The sequence below is a fragment of the Talaromyces marneffei genome, chromosome 8 (genome assembly GCF_009556855.1).
Source record: "Talaromyces marneffei chromosome 8, complete sequence".
NCBI classification, from domain to species: Eukaryota; Fungi; Ascomycota; class Eurotiomycetes; order Eurotiales; family Trichocomaceae; genus Talaromyces; species Talaromyces marneffei.
In genome coordinates, this window is record NC_072355.1 from 161,367 (window position 1) to 175,701 (window position 14,335).

Genomic DNA, 14,335 nt, shown 5'->3' on the forward strand with positions numbered 1-14,335 from the left:
TACTACGTAGTAGAGCGTAGTAGAGCGACGAATGATACATTGCACCAGCTTTACGCGAATAATATAGAAGGCAGAATAACAAAACCAAGTCATCTCGCATTGGAACAGACTATTCTACTAGTCGCTTAAATATATAGTTCTGTCGGTGGTGCAATACCGTCAGCCTGCACCAAATCACCATAGGATCGTAGAAACTAGATAGTAATTGTGTAGTACGTTGAGACGTATGAGGACCTCTCGCAGAACTCTTGTCGTTGCCGTTCATTACAATGCTGAGAAAACAAAAAGCTGTACAACTCGTTAGCTTAATCCAACAGCCTCCAAAGAGATCACTTACGTTGTTCGTAGCCGCAATAGCAATGCTGTCTTCAAACGGATGCCAGCTCATATGTAGAATCTTCTTATTGAAATCAATCTGATCTGCGTCGGTTTCCTTCCTCATGCGTGATCCTGCACCAGCAGGACTGTTGGCTCTTGATCCATTCTTCTTTCCATTCTTATTAATAGGCGTAGGCACTCCGACCTTCTTCGCCTTGAATGCCGACTTGTCCGCCTGCAATACAACTTCTGTCTCCTTGTCGGGGTCGGTCGGGTAGATCATGAAATTATTGTTGTAACTGCCCGTCATCACATTTTGTGCGTCGCCGGAAAACACTACTTCGAATTTATCAAATATGCTGTCGTTCTCATATGTATCGCAAAGTCGTGGTCGGAGGTGTTCGTGAATGGGGATAGTCTTGATGGGTTGGCGCTCCATGTTGACGTCCCAAATCTTTACGGTCAAGTAGTCACGCGAGAGGATGTAACGGCCATCATGGGAAAATCGCACGTCGGAAATGGAGGAAATGATTTCGGAAAAGAATGATCGCGACGACGCGTCTTCTTCCTGCTCAAATTCTATACAATGTCAATATTATCCTAATCGGACAGAGGAGAAAAGGCTCACGTTTTGAGTGCTCGTCACAAAGGGCTCTTTGTCTCATATCAGCCATCTTGATGGTTCCCTTTGAACTGGCATACATGAAGAAATTGCAGCTAGTAGGATGGAACTCTGATGCAGTTATAACTTCCGTCAACTCCTCCATATTCGCAGGTTTGATGTCCACGATGTTGAAACTCTGGTCCTGAATGTTGAGATTCCACAGATTGATTCGAAGATCGTCGCTGCTGATGAAAGTCTCGCCATCGCTATTCACCGAAATGCTGTTGATGTGATATGCGTGCGCATTGGCATATGTCCGTCTAGGCACGGCTGCAACAACCGTGTCATGGTGCGTCATTCGAGGAAGTTTCAGTGCGGATGCATCCTTGAAAGAAATGTGCGGCGGACGTGCGGCACCACCACCCAACACGCCAGCCGGCGTGAGATCATGCGACAAGTTATTCTCCGCGACGACCTTCAACGACTTGTCAAACACCTTCCACAGCTTTATCGTCTTATCGTTCGTGGATAACAGGAAATGGGACGCATTTTGTCGTTTACACCACTTGATTTTGTTGATTTTCTCTTCGATCTCTAGGGACTTGAGGTAATCGAATTCAGGCTCGTGGGATTGGAATTCGGTGTGGAATTTGTATTCGCATGTTTTTTTCTACTCTTATATTAGTTGGCTGAACTAGGTCATTTGGCATTGTCATACCGTTTCGTTTCTCTCAAACAGTACCACGCGACCTCCTTTGTCTCCAGTCGCGAGGTAATTGCCTGTGTGATCGAACTCGACTGTCGAAATGATATCCGCTACAGTATGTGAGCGAGTTTTCGCCATCAGAGATTTGCGTGCAGTAATATATCCTCACCTTCTGTGATATCCTCTACATCTCCTTTATCTCCAAAACATCTACACAAGTCAGCTTCAAATACCCCACGAAATCGCCCATCGCCCATCGATCGGCAAAACTCACTGCGTGAACTTCCAGGTAGGCGACCCTGGATCTCCGTCTACCATCTTTCAAAATCCCAGTTGTTCGAGGTAACAAAGTTGTTGAAGTGATACGTAAAGTAAAGCACGTGAGCGGAGAATATCCAAGCGTCGTGGAGATATTTCTGTACTTTGTAAAAGTCAGCGGTTGATGGATGGCAAAAGTGGATGGAACAAGAGTTGGGTTAGACGGGAGGGAAGGTTGATAGGGAAGTCCGTGGGTAGATATCGAAAGCGGGCATAGAATAGTGGGAGCAAGCAGAATAGGTCCATGCAAACAAAACGAAGCATTGGCAATGGCCAAAAATACAAACAAGGAGCTTTGCTATTCAGAGATAACAAGAAGAATGAGATGTTGTCTGTGGTAGGTGGGTGCGAGGGGTGGTGATAGCAACGCACGAGGCCATGAAAAAAGGGCACCACCAACTAGTCAAATAGCAGGTTGAACCAAAACAACACGCGAATAAATATAAGAAAAATCGACTGACCTGAAAAAAGGTAACTTGTTTCGTTTTGTAGAAGTCGGAACGCGGTGTTGATATGGGATTAAAGTCAAGGATGTTGCGACATTAAGGAACAGGCGGGGAAGTAGCAGCGCAAGCAAGCAAGCAATACGAGATGGGAAGATGATAGGTAGCTGCGTATTTAGAGGAGCCGTGCGTCCCGGTAATTGATCGAAAAGGGGGGAAGAGAAGAAAGAGGTGGTCACTGGTAAGTTGAACACGAAAAGAGGAGGGGGAAACGCAGACGGTGGCAGGTGGGAGGGTGCTGATGATGATGATGATGGATGAAGTTGGTGCTAGGAAGGTAGAGAGAGGATGTTCTTTCTTAGCGTGGTTAGTCTCGCAGCCTGATCGCTAAGGCTAACAACTTCCGATTGTTGTAATCTGTGGGCCACGGTCGGCATGTTTGTCTGCTTCAAGATTGTCGACTATTTTATCTTCTATTATTTTGTGATTGTATGATTTTATCAGTTGATAGTTCTGATTTACTGCCTAGGTAATCTGTCTGATTCTATGTATGACATAGCTATCTTCCTAGCTGGGCTGATGGAACACTGGCTTCATGCTACCTAAGCTACCCAATGGAGGGATAACAAGCTGCATTCGGACAATGAAATCAAGACTCGGTACACGATCAGCCTGGTATGGCTGAGAATCATTCAAGTGGACTGGACTGGACCATTCTGGCCCGAGTATTGTTTGATCGCTGATTACACTGATTGATGTATTCGTGTAGTTAGGTTGTGTAAGATCTATAATTTTGGGACTCGGTTTACATGCCCGACCTCGCATCCAGAAATATATATATCTAGGTACACAGACTATCCACCAGCATCAATTTAAACAATCTGTTAAAATGTATATCTAAGAATTTAAATACCTACACTAAACCGTATTCAAACAAGTAAGTTAAATGCAGGAAATACTCAAAGAGAAGGCGATCATATGACAGACACCCAAACATCCTTGGATTCTAGCCGAGGGATTACATCCATCAATATATCCGACGACGACTACCTATCAACCTTCTATTTCCATAGAAATACATATTCTAGAATAGAATAGATGGCTTTCCACGACCAATGCATAAATGAAGAAAACAGAGTAATCAGCCATGTCATCCAACAAGAGCCAAAACCATACGGCCCCAGAAATAGCACAGAAAGATGAACAACCCACCACAACGACAACTACAACCACAGCAAATCAAAATAAAGAAAACCAACCCTGTCTACTATCCCGAATCCAAAACTCTGCATCTACTCTTGTGCAAGAAACACTCACAAGACCAAGTGGCGCGACTTTGCCCTCAGATCTGGCACATGTTTTGAATAGTGGGAATAAAGGATCTTCTTCTTATACACCATCCGGGTCGTCGGGGCAAACATGGAGCAGTGCCGATCCAAGGGGGAGCCGTCTATCGCCGGGTGCTCAGGATGGTTATGCTTCTGGGATGAGCAATGGGTTTCGATCTACACATCTCTACGTCTCAGATGGAACAGATCAGGAAATTGACTCCTTCCAAAATGCAGGCTTCTTCAACACAGTTGATGACTTATTAATCGCTACGGATGAAGGGGAAGCGAAAGGAAAAGGGAAGAGCAGAGAACCGCCCATTTCCAATGATTGGCATCATGAATATGGACAAGGCATGACCCTCGACATAAATGACGAATACGAATCAACACACTTCAACGCCTACGAACTAGCATGGATAAACGCTTCTCGCTTGGGGACGGTATACCGCTCCACCACATCCACACCAAGCAAAAGGCTATCCCAATCCTCAGAAATCAACCCTGTCCTCAACACAACAGCCCAAACCCAGATGGAGGATGGAAATGACGGCGCGGAAGTCGTCGCTCTCCTCTCCAATCCTTCCTTCCAACCGGGCCTCGTCACCTGGGCACACAACGAAAATCAAGGCGGGATGGTAGACGGACTCGAACCTGTATTCGATCTCAATGATGACCCATTCGACACAGAAGGATTCCCCCTGGCGATTGGCCTATCGCCCGCCGAAATGCAGATGATAGATATGTTCCGACGACAACAACCCCAGCACCAACAAGACCAAGAAACTCACGAAAAAGAAGACAGAAACAAGAGGATAACGGCTAACAGTCTTGTGCCGGATATAGACTCCATCCTCTCCACCGCCGCCACTAACAAGCATGAAGCTCTAAGAGAAGCCGTGATAACAAATCTGGTTGGTGCAGAGGAATGGCTACATGTTGATCAACAGTATAACGAAGATGTATGGGGTTATTTAAAGCCAGCGGTGGAAGCTGCCGCTGCCGAGCTACAACAAAAAGAGGAGAATCCGGTAAAAGAAGGTGTAGATGGGGATGGACCAGCAGTGAAGAGGTTGAGGATGATCTTGAGACATATGGCTCGTTTATAATACACTCTATATAACTAATTCATAAAGATTAGAAGGAGCTGGTTTCTGGAAAGGCGGTAAATTCATTCATAAATATACATAACATAATAAGCTAAACAACTAGATGAAACTCCTTGAAATGAATAGATATCCATCGTTACACACAACAAAGACAAAGAAAATTGTCGACCCATCTATTGTTTTGGTGGGATCGTCTTTTTTATATGGACGTCAGATTGTTTAGTACTCGAGACGGGGTTGTTGGCCCTTGACGCGGCCAATAACAATCTCTGATGCGTATTTGGGAATGACTTCGTCGTCGTGGAGCATCTCGAATTCTGCAACGTATGAATTAGTACAAGCAATCAATTAGAGAAGGAAAGAAGAAAGCGTACCCTCTGTCGCATCACGACCCATGTGGCTGAATAAAGCTTGAGCGCCACCTGGGTGCTCATCCAACCAGTTGGTCACATCCATGACAACACCCTTGACAACAATCCACAGATCATCCTTCTTGTTGTGCTTGGCAACTTCTTCCATGGTGAATTCCTTCTCGGGAACCTTGAAATCAGAGACATCCTTTGCCGCGGGGGTTGCAGACTTGGCTGGTGCAGAGGGAGCAGCAGCAGCGGCGGCAGCAGAAGCTTCAACACGAGCAGAAGCAGGGTCCTTGCCTTCGGAGGATCCGGTCCACTCGACGGAGAACTTTCCAGGGGTAGAAGGGTCAATGTGCAAGGAGATCTGGCCAAGACGATGCTGGGCAGTGGAAACACCAGAAAGGACCTTCTGGAAGAGGTACTGGCTGGCACTGTCACCAGCAACACGACCGTAGACAACGCAACCAAGAAGCGACGAACCACCAAGACGGTTGGCACCGTGGACACCACCAGCCAACTCACCACAGGCATAAAGACCTTCGAAAGGCTTCTTCTCAGAGTTCAAGACTTGGGCCTTGTCGTTAATCTCAATACCACCCATAGTAAAGTGGAGAACAGGCTCCATCAAGGCAACATGGAAAGTGTCATCAATGCTGAAAGGCAAGTTGTGGAAGAACTTCTTGCCCCAAGGATCCTTCTTCTTGCCCTCGGCGATAAGGTTGTACTCATCAAAGGTCTTCTTAAGAGCAGCCTCACCACAGCCAATCTCCTTGGCCAATTCCTTTCCAGTCATCTTCTTCATCAATCCACGACCAGAGTAGTGGCGAGTATGGAAGTCAAGGACGTTGGAAGCCTTGCTGTTGAGAATCAAGCGGATGGGCCACTTATTCTTCTCCTTCTCCTTCCACATCTGACCAGACACGTAGTCACGGTGACCCAACTCATCAGAGAATCGCTCACCATCAGAGTTCAACAAGAGACCACCCTCACCACGGAGTGCCTCAGCAGCCAAAAACTTCCACTTGGAAGTGGGATCTTTGGGGTCAATCAGACCAGTCGGGTGGACCTGGACCTTGTCCATGTCAATACCGTTGGCACCAATGGCCATCAACATCTTCTGACCGTCACCAGTGGCATGAGTGCCGTTAGTGCTGGAGAGACCATAAGTGTCGGGACGGTGTTTCTTGAGAAGAGAGTCTTCGGTGAAATCGGCGGCATAACCGCCAGTAGCCAAGATGACAACACCATCGGCGGTATGAGTCTCGCCGTTGAATTCGTACGTGACACCGGTAACGTGGTTACCTTCCTTGTTGACGGCAGTGACGCGTGCCTTCTTAATGACTTGAACACGCTCGGGTTCAGTCTCGGTGAGCTCTTCGAGTCGCTGCATGAGGGCGTATGTGATGGCCATGCCGGGGAATTTGGCATCATGACCACGGTGGGTACGGGGGAAGGAATGTCCACTACTATCGTTAGCTATTATTTAGACTATCGTAGGCAAAAAAGACATACCCAAGTCGCGAAACCAAAGTAAGATCAAGGTTGAACACATCCTGCAACCACTCAACGGCAGAAGCGGAGTTGTAGGTCAAGACCTTGATCAATTCGGGACGGGCCTTGTCACGAGCGGATTTGAGGGTATCTTCATAAAATTGCTTGACGCTATCTTGAATACCGAGATCGACCTGTGTTCGTGTGAGAGCACCGTTGATACCGGATGTGGCTTTTGTGGAGTTGCCACCGAAGAAGCCTGCGACGGTTAGAGCCGGCTGTGGTGCAATCAAGGGACTGGGGAAGGAAACTCACTCTGCTTATCCAAAACGAGGACATTTCCACCGTTCAAGTAGACTGTGTGAGCGGCACTGAGACCGGACACTATGATAGTAAAAATCCAGAGTTAGCCAGACTGACAATTTTGCGGGGACGAAATCTGGGGAGTTGGCGGCAACTTACATCCACCACCGACGACAATGACCCTGGGAGCCATGATGATATATGAATATGTATGGGTATCACAGGTTCAAAAGAGAAATAAAGGAAGATAAAAGTGTGAGGTGGATATTCGAGCAAGAGAAAGAGAAAGAGTAGCGAGAAGAGAAGAGAGATGTTGTTCTTAAGAAAGGAAGGAGGAAGGAAGCAGTTGGCCGGGAATGGACTAATATTAGGTCGGTCACTCGGCCGAGGTACATGGGAGGTCCACGCCAGACACCACGGGCACCAATCCGAGCGCTCGTGTTACTAAGGGTTTCTATTATTCTCAATTTCTCACGTGGGGGAACAATATGTAAATTCTGTCTCTAATGATTTATTCATTTAATCACCATCATACTGTCAAGTGTTCTCGGCTGTTGCCAGACAGAAGATCGTTTGGGCGGCTCACTGGTTAAGTGATTGTCCATAGACAAGTCGAATCCATCCTCAACCATCAAATTGATGCATCACATGTGAAAAATCGCAGTAGCTTAATCAGCTATGCTACGAGTTGTCAGTAATAGTTTAATTATGATTGCCAGTAACTACGCTCACCTGACCAGAGTACGGAGTATGTCCTAGTTAGTTAGTGTTTCCCCAGATCCTAGCCAGACAGCCAGCCAGCTAGCTACCAGTGGATTTTCACATGTGAAGGTCGTCGACGTCATCATCATGTGTTCTACATCCCTACATAATATACACTTCCCCTTGCAACTATGGTACTCCCCTATATAAACAGTAGAATAGAATTTATATACGTATATACTCTCATAGCAATTTCCACCCCTCAACATTTGTATAAATCCCCGTGTTTTTCAATCCGACCATATACTATGTAATCGGCGTCAAAACCACTCCGTGCGACACTCTCCGGTTCCACCTACTCCGGACACGACCGATTCCAGCCCATACCCGAAATAGTCACAATGCCTCGGCACAAATTATAGGGCGTTGTGGACTGTCTGTTTATTTTGGTTATGTTAATTAACTATTCTATCTCGATACCCGAGAAGAATCTGCAGATTTGCTCTTGATGATGTGCTTGAAAATTGTAGTACATGTTGTCCATAATTAACGTGCACAGGACCCAATTGTTTCGTCGGCTATTCGAAGAATACGGGTATAACACTACGGTATGATAGTGACTGGTTGGGTCTTGACCTTTCTTTCTGATGTTTTGGAGTGACTGGCAGAAAAAAGTATATCACAATCAAACGAGACAAGTACAAGAAGATCTATCTATCAACTTTATTTCGACCGTAATATGCCAAGTCGATGCCCTTGATGGGGAATTCCAGATTCTAGGGTGGTTCTCCGCTATTCAAGCTCTGGATAATTCTGGCTCTTCTACATACTAACTTGACGACTTCAGCCTTAAAGATCTAAATTCTTATAAACTTTTGATATCTAATTTTAATTCATTATTGGTTGAATAGTTAGAAGGTCCTGGTATCATAAAAGCGACTGTCTATCCATCAACCGTTCAGATATGTTTGCCATCTAATGGACCATCTGGGAAGTGGCAAGCTCCTGCAAGATAAGAATCAGCTGGCAAAATCTTCATACTTTCTGTGTACAGCTTCGACTCACCGGAAATGCATCCGCCACACTGGCAGCAACCCTCTCAACATCCTCCGTAACACTCTCAACACCCGCATCCCAAAGCCGTAGATTTCTGCCCATTGTCCCCGTATTCCCGACGCCCGAGATATCAGAGTCAAAGTAGATGATACCATCGATTTGATCAATACTGCCCTTCAAACGGCCCTGTTCTACCATCCGGGCAGCGTACGCCTCTGCCTTTTCGCCTGCTGTTTCATCGCCTGAATCTTTGAGAGCGAGAATCGCTCCCAATGCATCGGTTTTGATATTCTCGTAGAGTTTGCTAGCAGCTACGAGATTGTGTTCAATCACAGCCCTGTCCAGCACGGTTGAGCCATCGGCGGTCTTTGCGAGTTGATGGGGTTGTAGTTTCGACGAAAAGGCGGCGACTTCCTCTGGGGTTAGTAGGCGGTCTAGATGCATTTTTTCCAAGATGGAAAAGACGTCGACAGATGTTGCGCGGTCATCTTTGTAAAGACGCGCGAGTGTGCGCGATCGTTGTGGTCCTGCAGGTGCGAGGACGGCGCAGATGATTGCAGCAGAGAGGGCATGGAGTCTATCGCTTTCGTCGACACCGGCTGCCAAACTGACGTTGAAATATTCCTGACTAGCATCGAGAAAGCGACGACGAGCGTCCAGAATACGAGCCTGAGACAGTTGAAAGTGTAGCTTCAATTCGGGATCCTCAATCTTACTTGGTAGGTTCTTAATTTTGTTCAAGAAAGACTCTGCATTCGTGGTATCGTCTTCTTCCAGGTATAATCTGAGTATGCGAATCCACATTCGTGTCTTTGCCGCATCTGTTATGAGTCGTTGAGAGCTATCCAGGTGGATCCCCTGTAGTACTCCCGCTGCTGCACTGTATTCTTCCTCTGATTCGTATGCATCCGCCAGTATTTCACGAATATTCGAATCCTGTTCCTCGACGGATGCGGATCGTGACTGTAGAAGCGTCACAGCATGTTGCCCGACTTTGATTTTGATGGCTGAGGGAAGATCGCGGAGGACGGTGATGAAGGAGTCGAGGAGGGGTCGTGCGGCGACGATGCTAACGGTTTCGCTAAGTATGGAGTCGAGGTAGTATATCAAATCTTGCGAGAGTTCGTGGCCTGTAGAGCTGGTGACGATTTTGGATAAAAGGTCGTGGTAGAGTTGTGCTTTGGCGGCTTGGCTGGTTGATGATTCAATCTCCGCTAGAGCGGAGGCCACTTTTTGAGAGGCCATAAGCTTGTATCTTGTGTACTCAATATACGGCTGATGTATGTTGTCTCGATGCGTAAATGCGTGATGGACAGGGTTCAAGGTCGTGAGGGGAAGTCTGTCGAAGTATGATGTGGTTGTTGTTGGTGGGAAGACACACTTATCGATAAGGCAGCTGCCATCTCCGCACTGCTTTTTCTGCCATAGACAAGAAGCTATCGATCCTGACACTGACTACTATTTTATAGCGGATCTTTAGCAGATCTTTATGAAGTACTTTTCGATTCTCTATAGACGTACTGTCACAATATGGAATTCCCATGATCAGCGATCTTTATCGGAGCAGCGTGAGACCCTTATACTCGGATGAACCCTGAATGCTACAAGTTTAGAGTTTTTTGAAACGGTATCCAGAGATGTAGAAATATCATATTCAGTATGTTAGCTTCCTTAAGAATATTCTGAATAGAGAAGTCATGACTTGCGAGCGAGGCATACTGAACAAGATAGATGATCTCATGCTAGCGTGCTCTCACCGCCCGCGCCTCTTCGCCCCACCGAGATTGGAGCTCAAATCCGCTCGCTGCTGAACGATCTCTCACTTTCAAGTCAATAACAGCTACACGTCGCCTGTCTGCCGCCTTCGCACTGTGATAAACGACACCTCACAAATTATTGATAGCTGTACGCTGAATAATTGGTATCCCGCGCGCTCGAGTACACCCTTGAAAAAGTCCACGACATGGCCGCGCCCATCAAACAAGAACCTGGAGCTGGTCCCTTCATCAAACCCGATCCCGATACCAAAGAAGGTCCTGCAGGCGCGTTTTCGGACGATGATCTCTATGAAGATGCAGGCGACTTGGACTTTACACAAGCGGGACAAAATGTGTGGTTGACAAGGATACCGACAGACTTATGGAAACACTGGTCGCAATTAGATGATGACGAGGAGATTCAGATAGGCACCGTCCGAGTAGAGGGTGAGGCGCATGATATTAAAAGGGTACGTCTTTGACTTGCAGCTTTTGATATATCATTCTCTAATCAAGCTTGGATTTACAGATTAGTCTACGGTTAAACGACAGCCCCAACAGCAAAGATATCCCAAAAGATTACATCCTGCAACGACAAAACGTGGATCCCAAAAGTGGTTCATTTGCGGTACAGAATAGTTATATTTTCAGCGAAAAGGATTTGCCCGGCCACAAGAATAAGGTTGATGAGATGTTTGGCGAGACGCGGTCTATGCTCTACGAGTCTATGAAACGGGAAGCGCGAAAGAAAGCGACCAAGAGGAAATGGGAGCCTTATGTGCGAAAGACGATACCTAGTAAGTCTAAACCGTGCGCACGGTAACGGGCGTGATGCTGACGCGTTGCAGAGCAAACCGCGCTTGTTGGAAAGGTTGCAGATGAGTTCAACTGCATGCCAGTCGAGAATGCAGAATATCAGCGTATATCCGAAGCGAAAGCCTTGAAAGCGCTTGAGCCGAAAGAAAAGGTCCGCCTTATCGATCTCAGACAACACAAAGGGCCGAACGTCAGAGAAGTTGCCGCTGGGACTGTTGGTGGATTTGTGGTAAGTCTTATATCTCGCTATTTATGGAAAAGTCACTGACATCCAACAGCAACAAGCCAAACCCCTCAAGCCTCGCACCCAAGAAAACAAAGCTACCCGGCGCGAGCGAAACGTGCTTTTGGACGAAATATTTGGACTGTTTCGCGAGTATTCTCACTGGAAATTCGCCGATATCAAAGCTAGAACGAACCAGCCTGAACAATACCTCAAAGAGACATTGGAAATGGTTGCTCACCTTGTCAGAACCGGCGATTTCGCCATGACATGGGAACTGAAACCAGAGGCTAGAGAAACGAACTATGCAAACATCATGATGGGTCAGGTCGGCGAAGAGAACGGCGCAATGAAAACAGAGCAGGATGAGGAAATGGGAGGTGCCTCGGATATTGAAGATGTACAATTCGAGAATGTCTGATCTTTATTCTCGACTTTGCAAGATTTTCTTGATGCATGGAGGCGTTTTGATTTTTGCGATGGTGTTATTGGCTGTTCATTTCGAGCTGGTGAAAGAAGGCTCCTCCTGTACACTATCTGGCAATGGTCGATATGGACCATTTATCTAATTCTACCATTTTGATAACTCCACAATTTGAGTACAGTGCCCGTATTTTTTATTTGAAACAGCTTTAAAAAGATCCACAGCCAGCAAGAACTATAGATCATACTTAGCTGTTAGAATGAAGTAATCAAACTTTCACTTCTAAATCAGAATGAGGTCCATTAATTATCCTTTTCTATCAGTTTTGTTGCTGGAATTTAAAGTCGAGCCTGAACATCAATATCTTGCACGTGACCCAGCGTACATCGCCAAATGAGAGAAGTGGCGGCATCTTCCACTACCTAATTCCATCCAACGTCCTTCACCCACCAGATCCCGAATCTCGTCCGTTACAACATGACAGAAGAGCAAGAGCTTCTAGCCAAGATTGGACAGCTAGCCGGTATGTTTGATTTCCGACGCAAACTTAACTGGGAGCCATATTTGACGCGCGCAGGTCAAATCAATCAACACAAGAATCAACATCAACACCTAGCACCTTCCTCCAACTACCATACCCGTCATCCCCGCGCTGGATGGGCTCCTTATCGAGGACGAGGCACTAGGGGCCGTCCAGTATCGCATAGAAATCGCACCTTGATTCTCAACAACAACACACCAGATGCATCGAAAGCTGAAGCTGCCGACAACGCGACTCCGCCACCAGCCAGCACAAATGGATGGGTCGCAAAACGGGACCGTCACATGCAACTAATAAACTCATCTATCTATGACAAAGAAGTCCAAGCACGAACGAAAGCCATCGCAGAGACGGAAAAATCGAAGCGCGAGAAGAGAGCTAAAGCGGAGGAAGCAAAAGTGATGCGATACGCCCAGGGTGTTCGCAATGTGCATGCAACTCCTGTAGCAGGGCCAAGCGGTGTTGCAACTCAGCCCTCAACTTCATATCAGATTTTCATACACGATACACCTTTCCAGGTTGTACGGGGTGGTAGCAAATTAATCAGACAATCCAGTGCGCCTTCCCACGGATCCTTTGTTCATCACATACTGACTTACGTATCAGAAGACCCCAAAAACGCAAATGCCACACCGAAGAAAGTGGTCGTTGGAGGCGTGACCTTTGTTCGTAGCAAGAAAGGTAACCTCCATCGTCTCGGCGCTGTGGTGGCTAAGAGGTGCGTATTTGTCGCCGCGTTACCACCAAAAGATCATGCTACAACTCAAAATACACACAGGAAACCGAGCAAAATCAAGAAGAAAAATGAACTGTGCAAGCGATTCTCTCGAACGGGTACCCGATTCTCTCCTTACTACACAGCTATTCTACACGATGCCAAGGCCGTGCTTGGTGTTGACAAAAATACAGTATGTAGATGAGATTTTGATACTGACTTGAAATTTTTACTTTAGGATCATGTTACAAAGGACCCGATTGTCCATACATCCACGACGCGAACAAAGTGGCAATCTGCAAAGACTTTCTACAAACTGGTAAATGCCGCTCAGGAGATAGTTGCGATCTCTCCCACGAGCCATCACCTCATAGATCCCCTGTTTGTGTCCATTTCCTTCGAGGGCGTTGCTCGAATCCTGAATGTCGCTACACACATGTCCGTGTCACACCTGGAGCACCCGTCTGTCGCGACTTTGCAGTCCTTGGCTATTGCGAAAAGGCCGGAGAATGCACAGATCGTCACGTCTATGAGTGCCCAGATTATGCCAACACGGGAGTCTGCAAGAAGAAGAAATGCACCTTACCCCATGTTGACCGTGCAGGACAACTTAGAAAAGCTACCGCTGGCAAATCGGAGACAACGCCTCTCGACGGCGAAGGCGAAGAGGAGGAGGAGGATATATCCAGTGAAGAAGAGTATGATGAAATTGACTCGGATGACATCGACTCTGATGAGCTTGATTCCGATGAGGATGAGCCCATGGTGGAGTTTGTCGAGGGCGGTACTGACGATCAAGAGCTTTCCGGGCAGCAGGACTTTGTCCATTTTTGATTCAAGTCAGCCCGCCAGCAAAAACTAACTTTGACTATACAGTGATCAGGAATAGAGAGGCGTAGAACATTTTAGTATCCTTCTCGATCGATACTTGGAAAGCCCCCTCTTTTGCAAATATGTCCCTTCAGCGGTTCATACATACATACCATCATGCCCAATATTATGGTCATGATATGATTGCACTGCATTGCCTAATCGGCGTTACAAGCATTCTTCGGTTATTCTTTTTCAGCATTGTTGGCATTCTTTGATTGAACGTTTGATACCCTTGCCTTTGACTTGGATCTG

General features: G+C 46.6%; 6 protein-coding genes across 6 annotated transcripts; 3 read left to right on the forward strand and 3 right to left on the reverse strand.

Annotated features, from left to right (window-relative positions):
* Positions 1–264: 264 nt before the first annotated feature.
* EYB26_009410 (uncharacterized protein) lies at positions 265–1,946 on the reverse strand (the record flags this gene model as incomplete). The annotated part of the gene is made up of 6 exons (XM_054268660.1): positions 265–288; positions 338–897; positions 947–1,592; positions 1,641–1,738; positions 1,798–1,838; positions 1,903–1,946. 6 exons carry the CDS (start codon positions 1,944–1,946, stop codon positions 265–267), a joined length of 1,413 nt encoding a protein of 470 aa, XP_054124635.1.
* Positions 1,947–3,536: 1,590 nt separating this feature from the next.
* Positions 3,537–4,826, forward strand: EYB26_009411 (uncharacterized protein; the record flags this gene model as incomplete). Its single annotated transcript, XM_054268661.1, has 1 exon — positions 3,537–4,826. One exon carries the CDS (start codon positions 3,537–3,539, stop codon positions 4,824–4,826), a length of 1,290 nt encoding a protein of 429 aa, XP_054124636.1.
* Positions 4,827–5,045: 219 nt separating this feature from the next.
* EYB26_009412 (uncharacterized protein) lies at positions 5,046–7,169 on the reverse strand (the record flags this gene model as incomplete). Its single annotated transcript, XM_054268662.1, has 5 exons — positions 5,046–5,143; positions 5,201–6,645; positions 6,695–6,932; positions 6,989–7,057; positions 7,136–7,169. The coding sequence occupies 5 exons, from the start codon at positions 7,167–7,169 to the stop codon at positions 5,046–5,048; spliced, it is 1,884 nt and encodes a 627-aa protein (XP_054124637.1).
* Positions 7,170–8,653: 1,484 nt separating this feature from the next.
* Positions 8,654–9,979, reverse strand: EYB26_009413 (uncharacterized protein; the record flags this gene model as incomplete). Its single annotated transcript, XM_054268663.1, has 2 exons — positions 8,654–8,683; positions 8,744–9,979. 2 exons carry the CDS (start codon positions 9,977–9,979, stop codon positions 8,654–8,656), a joined length of 1,266 nt encoding a protein of 421 aa, XP_054124638.1.
* A 718-nt stretch (positions 9,980–10,697) lies between these two features.
* On the forward strand, positions 10,698–11,951 carry EYB26_009414 (uncharacterized protein; the record flags this gene model as incomplete). Its single annotated transcript, XM_054268664.1, has 4 exons — positions 10,698–10,961; positions 11,021–11,288; positions 11,340–11,536; positions 11,586–11,951. The coding sequence occupies 4 exons, from the start codon at positions 10,698–10,700 to the stop codon at positions 11,949–11,951; spliced, it is 1,095 nt and encodes a 364-aa protein (XP_054124639.1).
* A 480-nt stretch (positions 11,952–12,431) lies between these two features.
* EYB26_009415 (uncharacterized protein) lies at positions 12,432–14,044 on the forward strand (the record flags this gene model as incomplete). The annotated part of the gene is made up of 6 exons (XM_054268665.1): positions 12,432–12,477; positions 12,532–13,050; positions 13,102–13,213; positions 13,274–13,403; positions 13,449–13,768; positions 13,825–14,044. The coding sequence occupies 6 exons, from the start codon at positions 12,432–12,434 to the stop codon at positions 14,042–14,044; spliced, it is 1,347 nt and encodes a 448-aa protein (XP_054124640.1).
* Positions 14,045–14,335: the final 291 nt, after the last annotated feature.